Raw genomic sequence first — 19,415 nt, 5'->3', positions numbered from 1 at the left:
TGAGAAACTGAACCTGCAAAACACAAGTACCAAAATAAACTGCAGGGGAGGGGGAGGGGGAGGGGGAGGGGATTATATGGAGAGTAGCCTGGAAGATCATTTCAGTAAATGAAAGCTGATTTTATTAGAAAAATTAAATGTATGTACAAAAGGCTTTTCTCTGATTTATAAGAGCTACAACCAGGATACAGTGTTTGCTAACATACAATCACTAGGAATACTAACTTGTACCTAGAACAAAAAGACTTTACAGTGGAAGTCGTGAACGTCAATACTAGCAAAATCCAAAACAGTTGGATCTGTCATTAGAAACAGTTTGGAGAAGGAAGTCTACCAAAGAATATATATTAACCTAATTGAGAGCAGGATTAGCCATAAAACCATCCTACGTAACTAGTCATTTCTTAAAGGTACTTTGTTTCCTTTGTCATTGGTATAATGAACAGTACTATACAAAGAAAGCAGTTTCAAACCATCATATTCAAGTCTGAAAGGTCATCCATGGGAATTTCAAGGCCCATAAAGTCATCATGATCTTGCAATCCATCATCCTCAATATTCAACCATGAACCAAGATCAGCACCTTGGTCATCAAGATCACCAGGAACACCAAGCACATCCATTCCAGGTAGTTGCAAGTTGGACAAATCAATAGGTTCATGGTCATCAAATTCACCCATGCCAAACTCATCTTTCTCCTTGGGAGTTCTGTTAGTAGACATTTCGTTAGACTTTGAAACGGAAGGCAAAGCTGTTTTAGGTTGCTCTGATAGCTTGCCAAGGAGGCCATTTACAGAAACAGAATGCTTAGTTGCTTTCTGCTTAGGCTTTGTTTTGAGTTTCCTTTGTCCCTTAGCACTAGATATTGCTGGCCTACCAACTTTGGTAGTTCCATTTCTGGATAGCACCTCTCTGCTCTGTCCTTTTCCATCTCTGTCTCTCTCGCTCCTCTTTCCTTTTGTACTATTTGATAGAGAACTTCCAATACCTGATGGAGCACTTGAACTACCAATGCTACCGCCAACGTCATCTAGGGACAATTCCCTTTTCTTCACCTTGTTTGACCACAGATCTTCCTTCCCACTAGTTTGTTCAGATGAACCATTTATAGCAGGAAGAATATCTGATGAATCGAGATCATGATTTTTCATATTCTGACTAAATTGTGAAGGGTTCTGCTGTGAACCCATGGAAGCTGCAGATAGAAAAACACGAATTAAATATCAAATTCCAGGCTGTGCTCAGGAGCAAAAGTAGGGGGCATGGAACTTGATATAACAGTTAAGATAAAGAAGGGCCTCCAATCATCTGCTGCTCCACACCCACCTCAATCTTGTACCCAATAAAATATTGGCAGTTGGCAGTTACCTCTCTCTTAGCTGGCAGTACATTGTATGTTTTTGCTTTAGTTGGCAGTATTTAATTAGACAGAATTGGGGACAAAGGGTTCAAGTCCACAAGAAGATGGCATATAAAGTTAGCCATCTAAGAAATTTGGCTAAAATGCTCAAACAGAACACAGCTAAGATAGAAAAAGTATATTAGAATATTTATTCAAGAAGGAAATGAGGATGATACCAGTTCTTGCTTCCAGAGAAAAGGAAGCACAAGGTTTTGTGGATTCAGCCTCTATGCCATCTAATTGCCGAACAATACTTAGCTGGGAAGAAGCAGCAAGGAACATATCCTTATACAAAGGCTCATTGAAGCAGCTCTTGCCTGTATCTTCAAATTGTTGGCATCGTTCCAATGTTCGTTTAACAAATCCCAATGCAGCTTGCTTGGCGATTTTGTTGCTTGCATTTTTCCCACCTGATGAGCTAGGACCCCGGCTAGCCTGCCAATCAGTTATTGTCAATTCACTCAGCCATGCAACCTATTTATAAAGTAGGAACACTTTATAATATGATAGTACCATCTATTAATGTAGTGGAGTATTCAACTTTTCTTCCTAGACAATTCAAATTACTTCGTGCAAGATAATAAGGTAGGGCATGGAGTTTGGTTTCTCTGATAAAAGTGAACACTAAAATAAGAATAGGTCAAAGATATCACAAGTCTGAATTAAAAAGGCAGGGTATGACATTTACAGTTGTATGGTAAGTTTTCATGCTGCTGTTACCTCAACATCCCATTCAAGTCTTATTAGGAAATCTAGATCACAAACTATTATGAGTATGATAAATTCTAGCACCTGCATTTAAGGCTACACACACAACTATACAACAGAACATGGTCCTATACACTTGTTGATCTCTGTCCTACCTACTTCCTCCATTTTTATACCTGGATAATCAAATTTATAGACCATGGCTCAACTCTATAAATACTGTCCTGTCCAGTACTGTTGTATAAAGATCTCCAGCCTTTTCAACTATGGTAACAGTGTAACAAAACTCTTGCTCTTGGAGATAGTTGACTAGAATACAAAAAATTTATTCCAAAACTGTAAACCTGATTATATGCAAAAAGTGATACTGAACAATGAGAAGGTTACCATGTATTTCTCATAAGCCATCATCACAAGTTTGTCAAGAGCATTTTGTTCAAAATCCCTGTTAATCAAGATATTGAATTTCCAATAAGACCTATGAGCCACATAAGTTAAAATTAAGTAAATAATCAGGGAATAAATGGTAGACATTTACTTTTCTTGAAGTTCTTTTGTCACTGAAGCCGATTTCAATAACCGATCTAGCAAGCATTTCCTGTTGGAGATCTACAATATATATGAAAATAAAATCAAAAGGCGAATTATGTAAGATCAAAAACAACTTCATTAGGTTCTATATTATATCTATAAATCAGATATCAGGATCTTAACCTGATCTGTATCTTTAATACTTGGAAAGCAACATGTAAATTTTCAGAGAAGTTACATAACAGATGGAAAAAAAGAACATTGGGGAAAGAAAATTTAGACGATTAGAAGTCAGAACATTATAGCTTGGTTTCAGCATCAGTTGATACCTGTCCTTGGCAATGCTCCTCTAACCAAGTGATATCCTCACAAATTCCTTCATCATCTGTTTGCAATATTTCAGGCTTGAAAAACAAAAGTAAGAACAATAAGTGCATACTAATCTTAATCTGCAGCAGATTATACAATAACAGACAAAACATCTTGAAATAAATTCTTTAGGTCTATTGATGAGTAGACTGCTGAAGGAACTACAGAATAAACTAGAACAAAATAGTTTAATCAAATTTGATATAGATTCGTATTAGTTCCCCAATATCGAGATTTCATGAAAAACAGCACAAAAATTCTTAAGAAAGTAAGCTAACCACTGATTCTGGGGAAATTCCAATACTTTGAAGCTCCAAGAGAAGCTTTTCATTCATACCCAAGGTGGCATATTGCAACTCTGAACAGATCAAGGTAGGCATGTTCTGGCTTGAATTTAACCTAGTTGATGGGATATCAACTATATCACTTTCAGTCTCATCATGTCCTGACTTCCTAGTTATCCTATAACCGTTATAAGGAGAATGAAAAGCAAGATGAGAATTAGATTGAGAATGGTGATCCAAGTCTCCATCTGCCTCAGATTCAGTATCACATGCATCAAACATGATATCTTCACTTTCACTGCTACACTCCTCTGAAATCAAAGCAGATATTAGCCTTTGACAGAGGGAAATTCCATTAGAATCTCCTTTAGCTAGTTGTAACTGTTCTGCTACAATTGCAGCACCCATTTGATCACCAGGTTCAAAATCTCTTTCAGAGCCAGTTAACCCAAACCCATTAGCAACAGCTTTACAATCATCTATATATGAAGGAACTGGACTTGGCATCAATCCACTTGATTCAAGATTTATCTGAAAGAAGAATGAATTATTAAAGAAATTTAAATAATTTATTCCCATGATAGGTATAAGAAATTCAGATCAATAAAATCATGCTTTAACTCCAGTATTAATGAAACTATAATTTATATAAGATTGGTTGGTAATTACATAATATATATCAAACCATGGGTGCATGTGTGCGTATCAAACTGATAATATAATGGCCATAGTTCCATACAGAATCAGCACACACTTATAGTAAAAACAATAAATTCTAAACCATAATCAACCAAAGGATTCATCAGGGCTATAAGATTATGGACACCAGCACAAATCCAAAGCATTACTAAACTACCTTTTCTTTCAAACGAAAGCACCATAATTGAAGTGTGACAAGAGTCACGCCAATCACTGATCTAACACATACTCTTAAAAAGAAAAGCAAAACTCATAATCACCGATAGGGAAAAAATTAGTACCTTCTGTTTCCAGTAAGCAATATCCTCCTCATTTATCAAACCAAAGAAAGGCTCTATCTGCCTCCAGAATTGGCTGGAAAAAGCACGAGCTGCAGTAATAAGAAAATCCAGAACTACTCCATCAGATAAAAAGTATTTAGGCTACACAGCTAGATAATATTTAGTAAGATTCATACCAGAGTTGATAACACCCTTTACAGCAGCCAATAATTCTTCATGTCCATCTTCTGACCCAACTAAAACAGTGAACCCAAAAGTGACTAATGATATACTTGTATTATACACATGAAAACTTGAGATCATTATTCTTTTCTAGAAGCAGAAACTAGTACCAAGAAAATCTGCTGATGCACTAATTGCTGAATGTTTCTGGCGTGCATATGCCTTACGATCAGAAAGTTTCCTGGTTGGTGGACGACCTGCCCTGCTACATGGAATCACAAACATTAGCTTTAATATGTGTGCCTAAACAAATTGTCAAACCTAAGCAATACAAGTATTTTAACCTTTCACTCTTCTCAAGTCCCAGTCTTGAACTTCTAAGCTGCTTTACAGTCCCTATATTTCCAAGCTTCTCAGATGTCACTGGCGTTGGTGACCTTGCAGCAGGAAAATTGCGTCCTGTCCTACCTTGCCTTTGAACACCATCACCATGTTCTTCCCCAGAGACAAGCTTATTTTTTCTTGTTGGAAGGACCAAGTTAAAAACCTTTTGAACATTTTTTCCAGCTTGCTGATCTATCTCCTCTGGTTTCCTTCCCTTCTCTTTTGGTTTAATCTCAGCCACCCCTGACTCTTCACTTTCAGATAAGGTAGCTGAAGTTAAAGAATCACCTTTTAATTTAATTTGCTGAGGAGAATTGCCAGCCAAACGTCTGACAAATCCCAACCCAAGATCATTATCAGTCACATCAGATACAGAATCTAAAGCAGGGGAGTCATCATTACTTGATACAATGGGCACAAAATTGGTTCTTCTGGCAGTACGGGAGCTCTTTTGTGGCCTCTGCCAGTGGACAACAGGTGGGGAAGATGATCGTGCGGATGCCACACGCTTGCGATTGTTAGTGCCAACACTGGCAGGGGGCTTGGTCATACATTGCGAGGGCTCACAATCATTCGGAACAGATGCTCTATGGACACCAGGTGACAACTTTGGGGCAACTCCTGAACCAGTTCGTGGCGCCCGAATAGTTGTATTCATTTTTGCACTTGAATTAGGGCTCGCTGAGTTATATTCATCGCGAACAGTTGCCCTGTGCACAGAACAATTGTAGAGACAAAATCAAAATCAGTTATAGATTACATTTTTTATCAAGAGTAAATTTATTAAGTCAATTAGAAAATTACAAAGGGAAAGCAGGATAAGAAATCATCCTTAAAAAGAGAAGAAAAAGTAAACAACGAATGATAAACATCAACATAATAAAGCTACCCCATCCTTCATCATATTTGTAAGGGGTACCACTTTACCCCTTTACAAAGACCGTGTGCTTTACATCATATGCAAGTCAAACACCTAATCTTATCCTAAAGCAGTTGCTTATCTCAAAACTCCTAATCAGTTATCAGTTATACGATACATCTCAAGACAAAGAAAGAGCTATGAATACTAATCATAAAACATTAGGATCCTTAATAGAAACGGAGCAAATAAACAAACCATCAAAACAAAGAAATCAAGGAGAAAGCAACATGAAAGAAAGAAAGAAAAAGGTTTACAATGATAAAAGTAATTTTCTTTTTGAAAGAAATAAATTATGAAAAGAAGAAATGGGCTCCAGTTTGCTTACTTATTAACAGCTCTGAAATTCACCCTTTCCTTGTCTGAATTAACAGGACGATCCCGCCTATCATTGACAGCAGAATTATTTTCTAGGTCACTTCTTGGGGTAGAGACACGTATGCCCAACCCTGATTGTTGAGAGACACCATCTGATTTTACAGCTCCAACAGTTCCATTAGCCGACCTATAAACCAAAGATACATGACAGTATAATATGATAGCCTATATTTAAAAAAGATAATCAACAGGAATTAAAAATAAAATAAAAAATCTTGTCACATGAGATCTTCCATCAAAGATCCTTGAAATCAGAGAGAATTGAGCACAATTCCTAACTATATTATCTTGTTACTTCAGCTACAGATGGGTTTGAAGCCTTTCACCATTTAACACAATATGTGGATAAAACTCCACCGACTTGCTCATTTATTTTCTTTCATTTCCATCTTTGTGTTATATTCAATAAATTATCATTGGTAGAATAAGGGAGCTACAATCTATCCTAACACATGATATGTGATTCTTATTACATCAACTCAAGTACTTATTATCTAGCATTAGATGTGTGTAGTGCCGGTAATAAATTGCTAATACTGATACTAGATAAACAAGTAATTTAAAATTTTAATTTGCAAAATACAATGTTTACAATGAATGAGTAAAGGCATTGTTGCACATCATTATATTGAATCTAAATTCTAAAGCACAAACTTTTAACAATAATTGTTGATATAAATTGCTCCGTTAATTAATCTAAATATTGGCATTGAATAAATGAGACATAAAGAATTAAAGATCAAAGATATAATCAACAATTACATATGAATATATGATTATTACATTCACTATAAGGCAATACTTGAACCTGCCCTATGACAGGGACTTGGGTATTATGGGGTGCCTAAGTCCCACATCGGGTAGTATGGGATGCAAGGGGGGAGGGCCAAGCACTTAAATACTCCACCAAGCATCTCATACAACTTAATGTGAGACTTAGGCACAACATCATACCCAAGTCACTTTCATTGCACCGCCCCTAAGAGTCAATGTCGTCATGTTTTTTGACCAAGAGTACCGGCGACAAGAAGGGACTGATGCTAGGACGAATAAGTCCCTTTTGTAGCATCAAATTTACCTGTGCTTCAATTTCCTGTTTCTGGAAATGAGGATAGCGATATGGCCTTAAATTCACTGGTTCAGAGTTTGGGAGTAGGTGGATATGGTGATTTGTGGGTCGTGATGGAGGTAATGATGATGGTGACTAAAAAAGGGGTGCAAACTTGGCGATGAGGTTCTGGATTGTCGATGGTAGGTGGTCAATGTTTGTTTGGGTTGAAGGAAGGTTTGATGAGGTATTGTGGATGTGGAAATATGCATTGGCTCCCTCTTTGCGGAACAACCTGCAAAGTTATGGTGGTGTGATAAGATGAAGAGAAGAGTTTGTCTCCCCTTGGAATTCAATAATGCACCCATCGCGAATAAATTTCAAAGATAAAGTATTGTAGTCCGTAAGCACTGGGCCAAGTGATTTAAGCCACTGTACGCCTAGGACGAGGTTTGCACCACACAATGGCAAAACATGAAGATCAACAACGAAGGTAATATCCTGGACTTGTATTGGAGTAGCTTTGCAAAGTAGGTGAGAGTCAAGTTGATGCCCATTTCCCATCATCACACGAAGAGGGGCAGTGGGGCATGGTGACAAGCCCAATTGGGGCACCAGTTGTTCTTGGATGAAGTTGTGGGTACTCCCCACATCCACTAAGATCACCACTGGTTGCAGTGCAATGTGGCCCACGAGACGTAATGTTTCGGGAGCTGAATAGCCCGAAAGTGTATGTAAGCTGATCTGGGCCTGAAGCGGGTCGCGGTATCAGGCGGGTCGAGTAGGGCTCCAATGAAGGATTGTCGTCTTCAAAAGACTCACCGTCATCAGCAATGAGTAGAAAGGCCTTGGAGGCGCACTTGTGGCCCGATGAAATTTTTCATGCAGTTGAAGAAAAGGCCACGTTCGCGTCTCAAGGTCAGCTCCTCGGGCGATAGCCGCTTAATGGGTAGCGAAGCACGTGGTTTCGGTAGTGTCGGTAACAATGACAAGGAAGAAGTTGTGGCAGAAGGAGAAGGAGACGATTGAACAGGGGAGGAAGGAAATTAAGGTGGTCTACTTCGGAAGAACGACGACCATCCACAATTTTCTATTCCTACAACCGCGCCAAGCTCGCCGCCTGCACCAGTGTCAGAGGTTGCAGAGCTTGCACCTCCCTATGAATGTCGGGGTGTAAGCCTGAGATGAAGCAACTTAGAAGAAATTGCAGCGGAAGACTGACAATTATGTTCGCCAGATCCTCGAACTCAGCCAGGTATGACTGTACATCACTACGCAGTGTTAATTTGAACAAAGCCCCAGTAGGGTCTTCATATTGAGAGGGACAAACCTGGTTTGAAGTGCCTGAAGAAACGCTGGCCAAGAAGTGAGTTGACTGTTACGGGTCATCCACTGAAATCAAGCCAGAGCTCTACATTCCACGTAGAAGGAGGCTATAGTAAGGCGCTCATGGTCTGGGGTTGAATGATATTCAAAGAATTGGTTAATCTTGAATATCCAACCCAAGGGTTCAGTACCATCAAACCTTGGTACTTCGAGCTTCATGCGGTGCGCAGAAGATGGAGACACAGGGGTTGGAATAGCGGTGGACGAGGAGGGTGAGTGGCTAGGTGAATCAGGGGTATGAAGTTTGTGGATGAGCTCATTGAGCTTAAGGGTCATGGAGTGCAGGGTTTCGCTGAGGGATAATTGGTGGGTTGTAAGCTTGGTGATGGCATCCTCCAATCGGTCGGAGTTCACCTTTGAACAAGTGAATTCCGCCATGGAGAACAGCTCAACGAGAGCACTAGAATGTTAGAGCACAAGGATAGAGCCTGGACTTTGAGGGCCAATAACCTCCCGCAACCAAAAGCAGGGAATAACTTGGTCATTTTCATTGTCTAGCCTTATTACATAAGTCCTATATTTATAGCAAAATTACAAATAACAGAATTTGGAACTTTGCAGAAACAGGATAATAACAGAATGTAGTGGAAATGGAATTGGTAGGCAAGAGGGAGACAAGGTAGCCAGGTCAGTTATCAAGGCCGTTAGAGGTAGTCCTTGAGGTACCCAGGTTTGGTGCTCTTTCTGTTGGGCCTTTCCTTTAGTTCACCCTTCAGTTCCTTCTTCGTAACAGTTTTGTCACTCAATCGCTTGTAACAAAATATTTTCCATATGCATGGCCAAGAGTGATAGCCGTGCCAAATGGCGTTGTCAGGGACGGATCAAAAGGGGGGCAAGCAGGGGGGGCCTTGACAAGGTTTAGTCCCTAGAAAAAGTTAACACTTCATTTTGGTCCCTAGATGAAAGAAAGAAAAAAGAAAATCTTGACACCATTTTAACTTTGGCAAGCAAGTATAGATTTGTAAACCTCTTTTTTTGTAGGAACCAATTTGTAGGGCTATATAAGGACTAAAATAAAAATTGTGTTGGGAATAGAGACCATATTTTTAATTTAACCAAAATCTATATATATATATTGCTACATAAATTCAAATCTAGATATGGGTAATGGGGCAGAATATTTATTGATACATAAATATATAAATGGAAAAAAAGAAATAAGTACATATTCCCCTTATGCACGTCTTGCTACTTCCCTAAATCTTCAAACCTTTTAATCTTTTTGTTTTTCCTTTTCATTTTCATATATAAAAGCCATGAATTAATTTATTTATCATTTTACTTGCTAATAGTTAAAATCTGTATTATTGAATGAATGATTTACAGCATGTGTACCTATATATATATAAGTAATATACTATCTAAAAGATAGACCAATCTTATCTTGATCCTACAATTTTCGATCAAGTAAATTATTGTATCAACGGCTAATAATAAGGAAATGAAATATCTGATTAAAATCAACACTAATAAATTGTTGTACGGAAGCAAAAGAGCGTATATAAGCTAAGGATTTTTCTATCCTGTGCAATTGCACAGGTTAAGTAGAATTAATTATTCACTTTTAACTAACATTGATTAGTTAATTAATTATGTTTTCTTGATTGAAGTAATAACCGATCTTTCCTATTTACTTTACTACTATAAACTCACCTCTTTATAATCTATCTCTCCTATTTATTTTATAGAATCACATCTTTATAATTTATCTCTTTCTACTGAAAAATTACAACTAATTTATTTTATTTTACTACATCTCCTTGTCAAGAGATAAAAATGTAACTAGTTCTTTTATGTTTTCTTTAGAATATTTTAATTTGTTCGTTGTTCCTGTACGATAAAAAAAAAAAATTGTAGACTTTTCAAGATAAAAATTATTTTATATTTACTTTTTAAAATAGGTTTCAGCCATTATTGGTTTTTTGCTTTTTATTGCAGTATATTACTTTTCAAAAAACCGTAGATAGAGATTGCAGTATTTGTTTTTTAATCCAGTATACTAGTATTACTTTTTTTTCGGCACATGAGTTTAAAAATTTGAAAAGAAAAACTTTAAAGAGCTAGTTACATTTTAATGGAGATGCCGTAAAATAAAAACAATTAGTGATAACTTTTTAGTGGAAAGAGAGAGATTATAAAGAGATGGGTCAATAAATATTAGAGTATACATTCATGATTCTTTTAAGAAAACATAATTAATTAATTGATAAAAGTTAATTAAAAGTAGATAATTAATGCTACTTAGCCTGTGCAAACTTGCACAAGATAGAAAAACAAATAAGCTAATTATGTCAAACAGTACAAATGCATACAAAATACATTTGTGATTCATACCTGAAAGAATGAGAATCATTACTCAATTTTGATCGAGCATCAGTGGATAGTCTTTGTTGCATTCCATGTTTAGTTTCCAGGAAAAGGTTAACAGGTTTTGTCAATGCTATATTTGGAGGCCCGTCTGGTTTGATGCCAGAACGCTTCTTCTTCATTTTTGACTTTTCCCACCCATCACCTCCAATTGGTAAAGTTCGTTCCTCACCCTGAATTACAACACTATTGGCAATCCGTATTTCTTTATCTCTATCTACAGTCCCAGATGGCCTGACAAGAGAATTAGTCCGTATATCCATCTAGAATTTATCAAACCCAAGTCAGTTTTGCTCAACAGATTTTAAAGCAAACCAAGGTAATCTGAAATCAGACTCTCCCATATAAGGAGAAGTAAAAATGAAGTTGTAAAGTTACAACTACAAGCCATACTCTGTAATTTGACAATTTCATAGAAGCAATGAGACACGCGTAACAAACCTAGAGTTCATGAAAGACATCCAATATACATGCATACATACATACATACATATATATATATATATATATATATATATATATATATATATATATATATATATATAAATATATCGGTGAGGATCAAGTTACTCCATTCAATAAGTCTTTGTATATATTGAATTTCTATAATCCAGCCATTAAAAATAAAAGTTCTTACTAAATAGATCAAGTCTATAATTTTTTATAAGATTTTAAAAAGCACTTAGTAATTCATTAAGTAAATTCAATTTAACATATACACTTTTTAAAATATAAGAAAATGTCAATTATAAGTCTGATTTATCTAAAATTATGTGTGCATAATTGTTGAGATAATATCAATTATCAAAATATTTAATGGTTAGATTAATGAAATTTAATATATATACAAAGAGTTTTTGAACAAAGTAACTGTAGGAGATAATCCTGGAGTAACTGATCCCTACCCTATATGTATATGTTCAAAAGAACTCATAATCGATTTCTACACATTAGGTGGTATCTCTAAGAATTGAAGGAAAATGTTCGAGTCAGCAACTTTTGTTAAACCAAATTTGAAACAGGACTCCATATCACACAGATGTAACAAACACTTTGAATATTACAACTAAGGGATGTCTAAATAGTTAAACACTACTTAAAACCACAACTTATTTACATGAGAACAGCACAAAACTGAATAAGTTATATTAGGAGGCATAAAAAGAAATGGAATATTGTGTTGATACTAGCACACAAGCACAAAGAAAACAAAGACACATACCCTTACATCAACCAAAGAAGTTCGAGTGCGCTTGTTAGGAACATTTTTGGTTCTTTCTTCCAACTTTGGTTGGTCATGTTCAAAACCACCTGTGACTGCATGACCTTGAACTCCAACCTTACCTGTACTTGTTCCCAAGACTGGTCGATCATTTAACGCGAAACTAGAACGTTCATTAGAAAAAGTTTCAGCTCGAGACCTTTTCTTTGAAGTTATATTTTGGAAATCTTTGTTGAATCTAGACAATGCTTCACTAAACATTTTAGCACGATCCCTGTTGAAGAATACAATGTTATTAAACAGCTCTAACTTCAATGCCAGTAATAAAACATACAAAGAATGAGAGAACTACCTTGCCCTCCTAAAACTTGTGTGTAAACTATCCCTGAGTCGTTTGATATCTTCTGGTACTGGGGATGATAGTTGCTTGCCTTTGGCAGAACTAGATGGAGATTCATCAGGAGAAATTCCAAAAGCAGCACCGACAAGTCGTTTATAATCTATTTGACGATTAGACTTATGCTCTGGAGCCACCAACTTTAGATTAAAACGAACACAATTGAAGAAGCTCACCACATCCCCTTGTGTTGCTGAAGAATTGCTTCTTGACATGCTTGGAAGAGAAGACAAAATTGGACTTTCCATGCTTTCACGGAAGCTACCTGATCTATCTAATGAAGGAACTATGTGGGATCCACGCTGCCCAGAGTACAATGGTCTATCTGGGCTGCTAGAAGATATATCAAACTTGGTGGATGTTGCCATAGCACTAATTCCCACACATCTCTTGAGCCAAATACACAGAACAGAGATTGGTGCATGACAAAGACGTAGCACTATACTGACTAAAGCACATAAAGGGCAAATCTATATTACAAGGGAAACAATTGGACGTGTACCTGAAAGAATCAAAACAATAACACGATATAATCAAACTGTACAGGCTGTAATGTAGAAATATTCATGTGCACAGTAAAAGACTTGGGATAGAAAGTCAAGATTCATGCTCAGAAGCACCCTAAATTTGTATGATGAACACAAAATTTTAAAATTCATCGAAGGCTAAGGGTTTGTAACACAGCACAAAGAGTTTGTCTGAATGACTCAATTATCTATCATTATCCTAAGGGTGGTAGACTGTATCAGGATTCAGGCTCAGCAAGGCGACCAGTGGGTGTGGAAGGCAGATCCGAGTGGCCAATACACGGCTAAATCTGCCTATTGCGTTCTATGGGAGGAAGAGGCTGATGGGAACCTGGATGGGGCTTTTGAGGAACTGTGGAAGCTTAAAATTCCCTCAAAAATTTCGGTATTCACATGGAGACTCATAAGAGATAGGCTCCCGACGAGGTCAAACTAGCGGAGGAGGCAAATCGAGGTAGACGACTCAAGGTGCCCTTTCTGCAGATTTGAGGAGGAAAACGCAGCACATTTATTCTTTCATTGTACCAAAATATCTCCACTTTGGTCGGAATCAATGTCTTGAGTGAATCTCTCGGGGGCTTTCCCTTATCACCCAAGGCAACACTTTCTTTATCACATACATGGAATAAAAAACAGAAAGAGGTCTAGTAGATGGAAGTGGTGGTGGCTTGCATTGACTTGGACCATATGGAAGCAAAGAAATGACATGATTTTCTCCAACGGGAAGTTCAATGCTAACAGAATATTAGATGATGCAATTTTCTTGCTATGGACATGGCTCACACATTTGGAGAAGGATTTCAGTATCCATTTCAACCAATGGTCATCCAATATCAGAGAAGGATTTCTAATAGTATAGGATAGCTTAATCAAGCAAATATTTGTATTATCTTTAATTTCTCAGAATTGGTTCAAACTGCATAGGGACCAATCCTGAGTTGTCTATGTATTTTCTAGTACCCCTGGTACTTAATTAATATATATCTATTTTGGCTGATCAAAAAAAAAAAAATCTATCATTATCCTAGTCCAACTCATCTACGTCAAAGTAACAACTAAAAAGGAATAATATGTTATTATATTTGGCATGTAAACTAATTATTTACATATCTGACAAAAACAAGTGTACAGAAATCTCCAAATGCAGAGGAAAAAAATAGACCATCAGAACCAGCATTCTTATATAAGCTACTTAAAATATACACTCACTAAAGAAAAAGGCTTCATGGTCAAGTATTGCCCTTAGCACCATTTTACATTAAATGTATGAAACAATTGGATAAAATTACATTATATATACCTCTCCATTCTGCTCTATAGAGGAGCTTGTCCTCGTTATTATATCACAAATCTTATCAGCTCGCTGTACAGTGTACCACCTCAATTTTAAACTTAATCTCCAGGACAAAATATCATTTTAATAAAATATATACTTTTTAAGAGTGATAATACAAAAACTTCATAGCACATTACCCCTCTTGTCATTTACTTGAACTATCTTAGTTACTTTTTAATGAAGAAAGAATAGGGTCAAATTTGCTAGTTTTATTGGGGGGGATCACCAGATGTAATATATTTATTTAGTCTTAACAACAACTAGAACCATTAGTCACCCTTTTGATATACCCCAGACCGAATAAGCTATCTCAGCTCACCAAACAATTGCATCCAATACCTCGCAACAATTCTGAGATCGAACATGTGGGGTTTGGGTCGAATCCTTCACCGCTCCTCTCGTCGACGACATCGGCGGCGACATCATGCGGCTCTGTTCGTTACCAACAACGATTCTCGCTGAGCTGAGCTCGTCAACGCGTGGATGGAGAAGGGTTAAATGCTCGTCGGCGCCTCTGACTGTATCTTCCGCTTCTCTCCTCTGCGGCTTCTCAAAAAGGGATTCGTGTGATTTGGGTTCGGGGCTGAGAGGGTGTGATTGTGTGGCAGAAGGGTAAACTTGGAAATGAAAAATATTTTAAAATATTATTTTAACTGGGTCGCTATTTTTTCCGGAGGAAGTGAGTCGGCCTCTTTAGCATTTCTCATCACGAAAATAATTTTTATAAAAAGAAATGTAATAACTATTTCTTAAGAATTTCTATAATAAGACCGAGCATATTGTTCCTATGCTTGCTGCCATGGATTTTAAGGTGGAGTAATCATATGCTAATCCTTCAAACACAACGCAAGAGCTCATGCACTTGTTTTTGATAAAATTAAATTTAAGATTCTTAACTTTTTGGAGGAACAGACAAGGAGAGATGTATTTTATACAAAACTAGATCCAAATTTTACTTCCATCGATCCAAATGTAAAAGTGGATATGTTTTTTATACAAAACTTTAGAACATACAATCTCATAAAAGATTAATGGATAATTTTTTTAGTTACATGATTATACATATATAATGTGAAAGAAAAAGGTATACATATATAGAATTAGAAATACAAGAATGTATATACATATTACATAATAATGTCATATATTATAAAAGTGGTGAGGGAGGGGAACAAGGCCCCCTTCTCCCCTTACATCCGTCTTTGATCATTGTCCCACTATTTTTATATATATTACTATTTTTTATGATTGAGAAATTAAACAACTACAAAGCAAGAAAAGAAATTGCATCCTAACAAAAGAAATTACTATTTTTTATGATTGGGAAATTAAACAACTAGAAAGCAAGAAAAGAAATTACACCCTAACAAAAGAAACACCCCTAGCATCTCACAACAAGTGGTGTTTCATTCCCACGGGACAAGAGTCCATCCAAAATAACCAATGTAGATGAAGATGTTGCATAGCCTTGCTGAGCTCATTTTTACTATTGTTGTCACAATCAATATTATTATTATTAATTATTTTATTCTAACTATTACTGTGACCATCATTATTATTAATATAATAATTAATGTCATACTATCAATATTTTGATTATCATTAGTGATACTATTATCTTTATCACTGCAACAATTACTAGTAGCATCATCCTACCATCACCTTTTTTATTTTCTCAACATTATCATTACTTTTTGTAATTTTATATATATATATATATATATATATATATATATATATATATATAATTGAATAAAAAATTGTCTTACTCATACATTTACTCTTATTGTATTCTCTCATTCCATTTAACCTGATCGAATCTCACATAAATTAAATAAATCAAGAAACAAAAGTCCCTCGTTTCTCAACTCCTTCCCTTGCTTGCTTGGTGCTTTTATTGTTTTTTCTTTCTAAGGCTTCCTTCGTGGCAACTCAAAGCTCAAAAAAAGAAAGCCAAACTACTCCACTTCCCTTCCATTCCGAGTGCACCTTTTCCTTTCTCCAACGTTTTTCAAATCCACAAAATTCCAAAACAAACACTCCCTTTTGTTCAATAAAGAACCCCCCAAACCAATCCAACCGCGTAAAAAACCACGCTTCCCGAGACTCATATAATCATTGTTTTATGCTCCCAAATCCAAAGCCCCAGGTCAGAGTCACCGTCAAAGCAACCCCACACATCGCGTTCACACTTCCGCACACGCTTCCTCTCTCCCTCTATAAAAATCCCCCCAAACCCTTCAAACGCTAAATCTCATGCTTTCATAAAAAAACAATCTCCATAACCAAACACACCACATGGAAATCAGCCAAATCCCGTTTTTCACCCAAGAGGACTACTCTCACTTCTACAACCTCTACGAAGACACAGACTCTAACAACAGTCTCAACAATAACAACAGCAACAACAAGAGAAAGCGTAACAACAGAAAAGAAGAAGGTAGTGGTGGAGGTGCAGAACAAAAAGGGCATAATGGTAATAATAATAACGAGAACAGTGAAAGTAACTTGAAGGACTTACTTGCTTCGCTGATTATGTTAGACGAGGAAGAAATTCAAGAGGAACGGAACAGAAAAGTTGAGTACGAACAGCATCGCAACATGTACAACGCCAACTTCGAGAACCAGACCCGGGCCATGAACACCTACAAGGCCCAATTCGAGGCCCATTACGCGCAGTCAGAAGAGTTCGAACAAACAATAACCAAAAAAGCTCGTCGCGCGGTTGCTGCTGCTACAGGAACTGGTTCGGTTATGTTATATGAATCCGGTTCGGTTCAGGTTCAACCTCGAACCGATTCGGAACCCGGTTCGACGGTTCAGAGGAGACTATGGGTGAAGGACCGGTCGAAGGACTGGTGGGAGAAGATCAGCCGGAAGGACTTCCCGGAGGAGGAGTTCCGGCGGTGGTTCCGGATGAGCAGAAGCACGTTCGACATGATCTGCGACGAGCTCGACGCGGCGGTGACGAAGAAAAACACGATGCTCCGCGACGCGATCCCGGTGCGGCAGCGCGTGGCCGTCTGCATCTGGCGGCTCGCCACCGGCGATCCGCTCCGGCTAGTCTCAAAGCGCTTCGGGTTAGGAATCTCCACGTGTCACAAGCTCGTCCTCGAAGTCTGCTCCGCTATACGCACCGTTCTGATGCCGAAGTTCCTGCAATGGCCGAACGAGGAAAAAACGAAGCAAATCAAAGACGAGTTCGAGAAAATCTCAGGAATACCTAACGTAGGAGGAGCAATGTACACAACGCACGTTCCAATAATCGCTCCGAAAATCAGCGTCTCCGCGTATTTCAACAAGCGCCACACGGAGCGTAACCAGAAGACGAGTTATTCGATAACGGTTCAAGGCGTGGTTGATTCAAAAGGCGTTTTCAATGACGTGTGCATCGGTTGGCCAGGTTCGATGCCGGACGATCGCGTTCTGGAGAAAAGCGCGTTGTTCCAGAGAGCGAGCAGAGGGAACTTAAAGGGCGTTTGGATCGTTGGAAATTCAGGCCATCCGCTTATGGACTGGGTTCTAGTGCCGTACACGCACGCGAATCTGACGTGGACGCAGCACGCGTTTAATGAGAAGATTGAAGAGATTCAAGGCGTAGCCAAAGAGGCCTTTGCGAGATTGAAGGGGCGGTGGGGGTGTCTGCAGAAGAGAACTGAAGTGAAGCTTCAGGACTTGCCCGTTGTGCTTGGCGCGTGTTGCGTTTTGCATAATATTTGTGAGATGAGGAATGAAGAAATGGATGATGAGTGGAGGTTTCAGATTTTCGATGATGAGATGCTGCCGGAAAATGGAATACGATCTTCTGCTTCCCTTCAGGCCAGGGATCATATTGCGCACTATTTGTTGCACCATGGGAGGGCTGGGACTGGCTTTTTCTAGTCTTCTAGGTTCTTCTTTTCGGGTTTTCTTGCTTTTTTTAGAACTTTACTACTATCTCATTCTTTTTCGCTATGTCACGTTGAATAACTAGAGATTAACTGGATTGCATAGATTGAAATATGGTCATTTGTATACAACAACTATTGATTGTATAGAGAATTTTTGTCTGATGAGAAATGGAATTAAATCAATTATGTTCGAGCCATGGTTGGAATATTAAATGTCAACATATATCTAGACAATTCTTTTTTAAACCTATTTGAGCTATTGAATATCAACATATTTTCTTAGTGAAGAAGATTCAAAAACTTTGTTCAATTTCTACTATGAGACCTGACTCTCTTTTCTTTTAATTTTTTTAATAATGCTTTTTGTTCAATTTAGTTTCTATTTCTGTTAAAATGATCGTTGATGACTTAGAGATCAGGATGATATTTTTTGAAATATGATATGGGCTAAACAAAACAGAACATATTGAAATAGTAATACAGTATCATATATTGAAATGAATTTTAAAAAAAAATTAAAGCAAAAAATATCGTTTTAAGTGAATCAAAATTCAAAACCAAAGTAATCTTCAATTAGTAAACCCAAGACTCATATTTCATGGATACATGAGTTTCAATATAACTGTTCATCTTTGAACCATGGTAAGCTTGCATGACAAGACTCGCCAAACTTCTTACACTAAAATAGCATAATAACCACCAAAGATTATAGTACAATATTAATGGCTAGCGGAATTTTGTTTGGTTTGGTCTTATATTGCGTACTTATTCTCGCTTAAGCCGCAAATTAATTGTTTTCGGCTGTCGTGGAATTGTCATGAATTACTGCTACTATGTCCTATTGATTGATCCCACCGCGTTTCTTTTTTTCCATGTTTGGAACTGCCATGTACATAATACGTGTTGTGCTGTCCCACAATGATGTCTGACCCAAAAAGATTCGATTTGTGCTTTTTGACTTTTGTCTACTAGGGAGTATTGTTGGGACTTGGGGGTGCGGGGACCAATCACTCGTGACTCAGCAATCTTGCCACTCACGATTGGTGCAAACTCACTTCAAGGAAGTTCCAATGAAATTGATTAGTTATTGTTGAAAAAATCACTGATAGCTTCTTGCTTGCAGCC

At 37.5% G+C, this 19,415-nt stretch overlaps 2 protein-coding genes across 3 annotated transcripts; one reads left to right on the top strand and one right to left on the bottom strand.

Annotated features, from left to right (window-relative positions):
• Positions 1-99: 99 nt before the first annotated feature.
• Positions 100-15,023, bottom strand: LOC114367657. 2 transcript variants are annotated; one of them, XM_028324842.1, is made up of 16 exons: positions 14,740-15,022; positions 12,493-13,039; positions 12,141-12,414; positions 10,886-11,181; positions 6,068-6,244; positions 5,223-5,530; positions 4,781-5,090; positions 4,607-4,698; positions 4,451-4,510; positions 4,275-4,363; positions 3,289-3,825; positions 2,971-3,045; positions 2,649-2,719; positions 2,498-2,555; positions 1,579-1,837; positions 100-1,195 (listed from the first exon to the last, which is right to left on the bottom strand). In XM_028324842.1, exons 2-16 carry the CDS (start codon positions 12,903-12,905, stop codon positions 468-470), a joined length of 3,747 nt encoding a protein of 1,248 aa, XP_028180643.1. In that variant the 5' UTR covers positions 12,906-13,039; positions 14,740-15,022; the 3' UTR covers positions 100-467. The 2 variants fall into 2 exon arrangements, with proteins under 2 accessions (XP_028180643.1, XP_028180642.1); XM_028324841.1 differs by having other exon boundaries at positions 4,781-5,530; positions 14,740-15,023.
• A 1,555-nt stretch (positions 15,024-16,578) lies between these two features.
• On the top strand, positions 16,579-18,505 carry LOC114367936 (protein ALP1-like). The gene has a single exon (XM_028325202.1). The coding sequence runs from the start codon at positions 16,699-16,701 to the stop codon at positions 18,280-18,282; it is 1,584 nt and encodes a 527-aa protein (XP_028181003.1). The 5' UTR covers positions 16,579-16,698; the 3' UTR covers positions 18,283-18,505.
• The last annotated feature ends 910 nt before the right edge of the window (positions 18,506-19,415 follow it).

The sequence above is a fragment of the Glycine soja genome, chromosome 9 (genome assembly GCF_004193775.1).
Source record: "Glycine soja cultivar W05 chromosome 9, ASM419377v2, whole genome shotgun sequence".
NCBI lineage: Eukaryota > Viridiplantae > Streptophyta > Magnoliopsida > Fabales > Fabaceae > Glycine > Glycine soja.
This window is presented reverse-complemented; position numbering and strand designations above follow the sequence as displayed.

What these genes read in the sequence shown, in the direction of transcription:
- LOC114367657 (XM_028324841.1), bottom strand. Translation starts at nt 12,905, where the DNA reads ATGGCAACATCCACCAAGTTTGATATATCTTCTAGCAGCCCAGATAGA. An exon ending in CTTCTTTGGTTGATGTAAGG is followed by an intron (nt 11,182 to 12,140) that starts GTATGTGTCTTT and finishes GATAAATTCTAG; the next exon opens with ATGGATATACGGACTAATTC. An exon ending in TGCATCAGCAGATTTTCTTG is followed by an intron (nt 4,511 to 4,606) that starts GTACTAGTTTCT and finishes TCACTGTTTTAG; the next exon opens with TTGGGTCAGAAGATGGACAT.
- LOC114367936 (XM_028325202.1), top strand. Translation starts at nt 16,699, where the DNA reads ATGGAAATCAGCCAAATCCCGTTTTTCACCCAAGAGGACTACTCTCAC.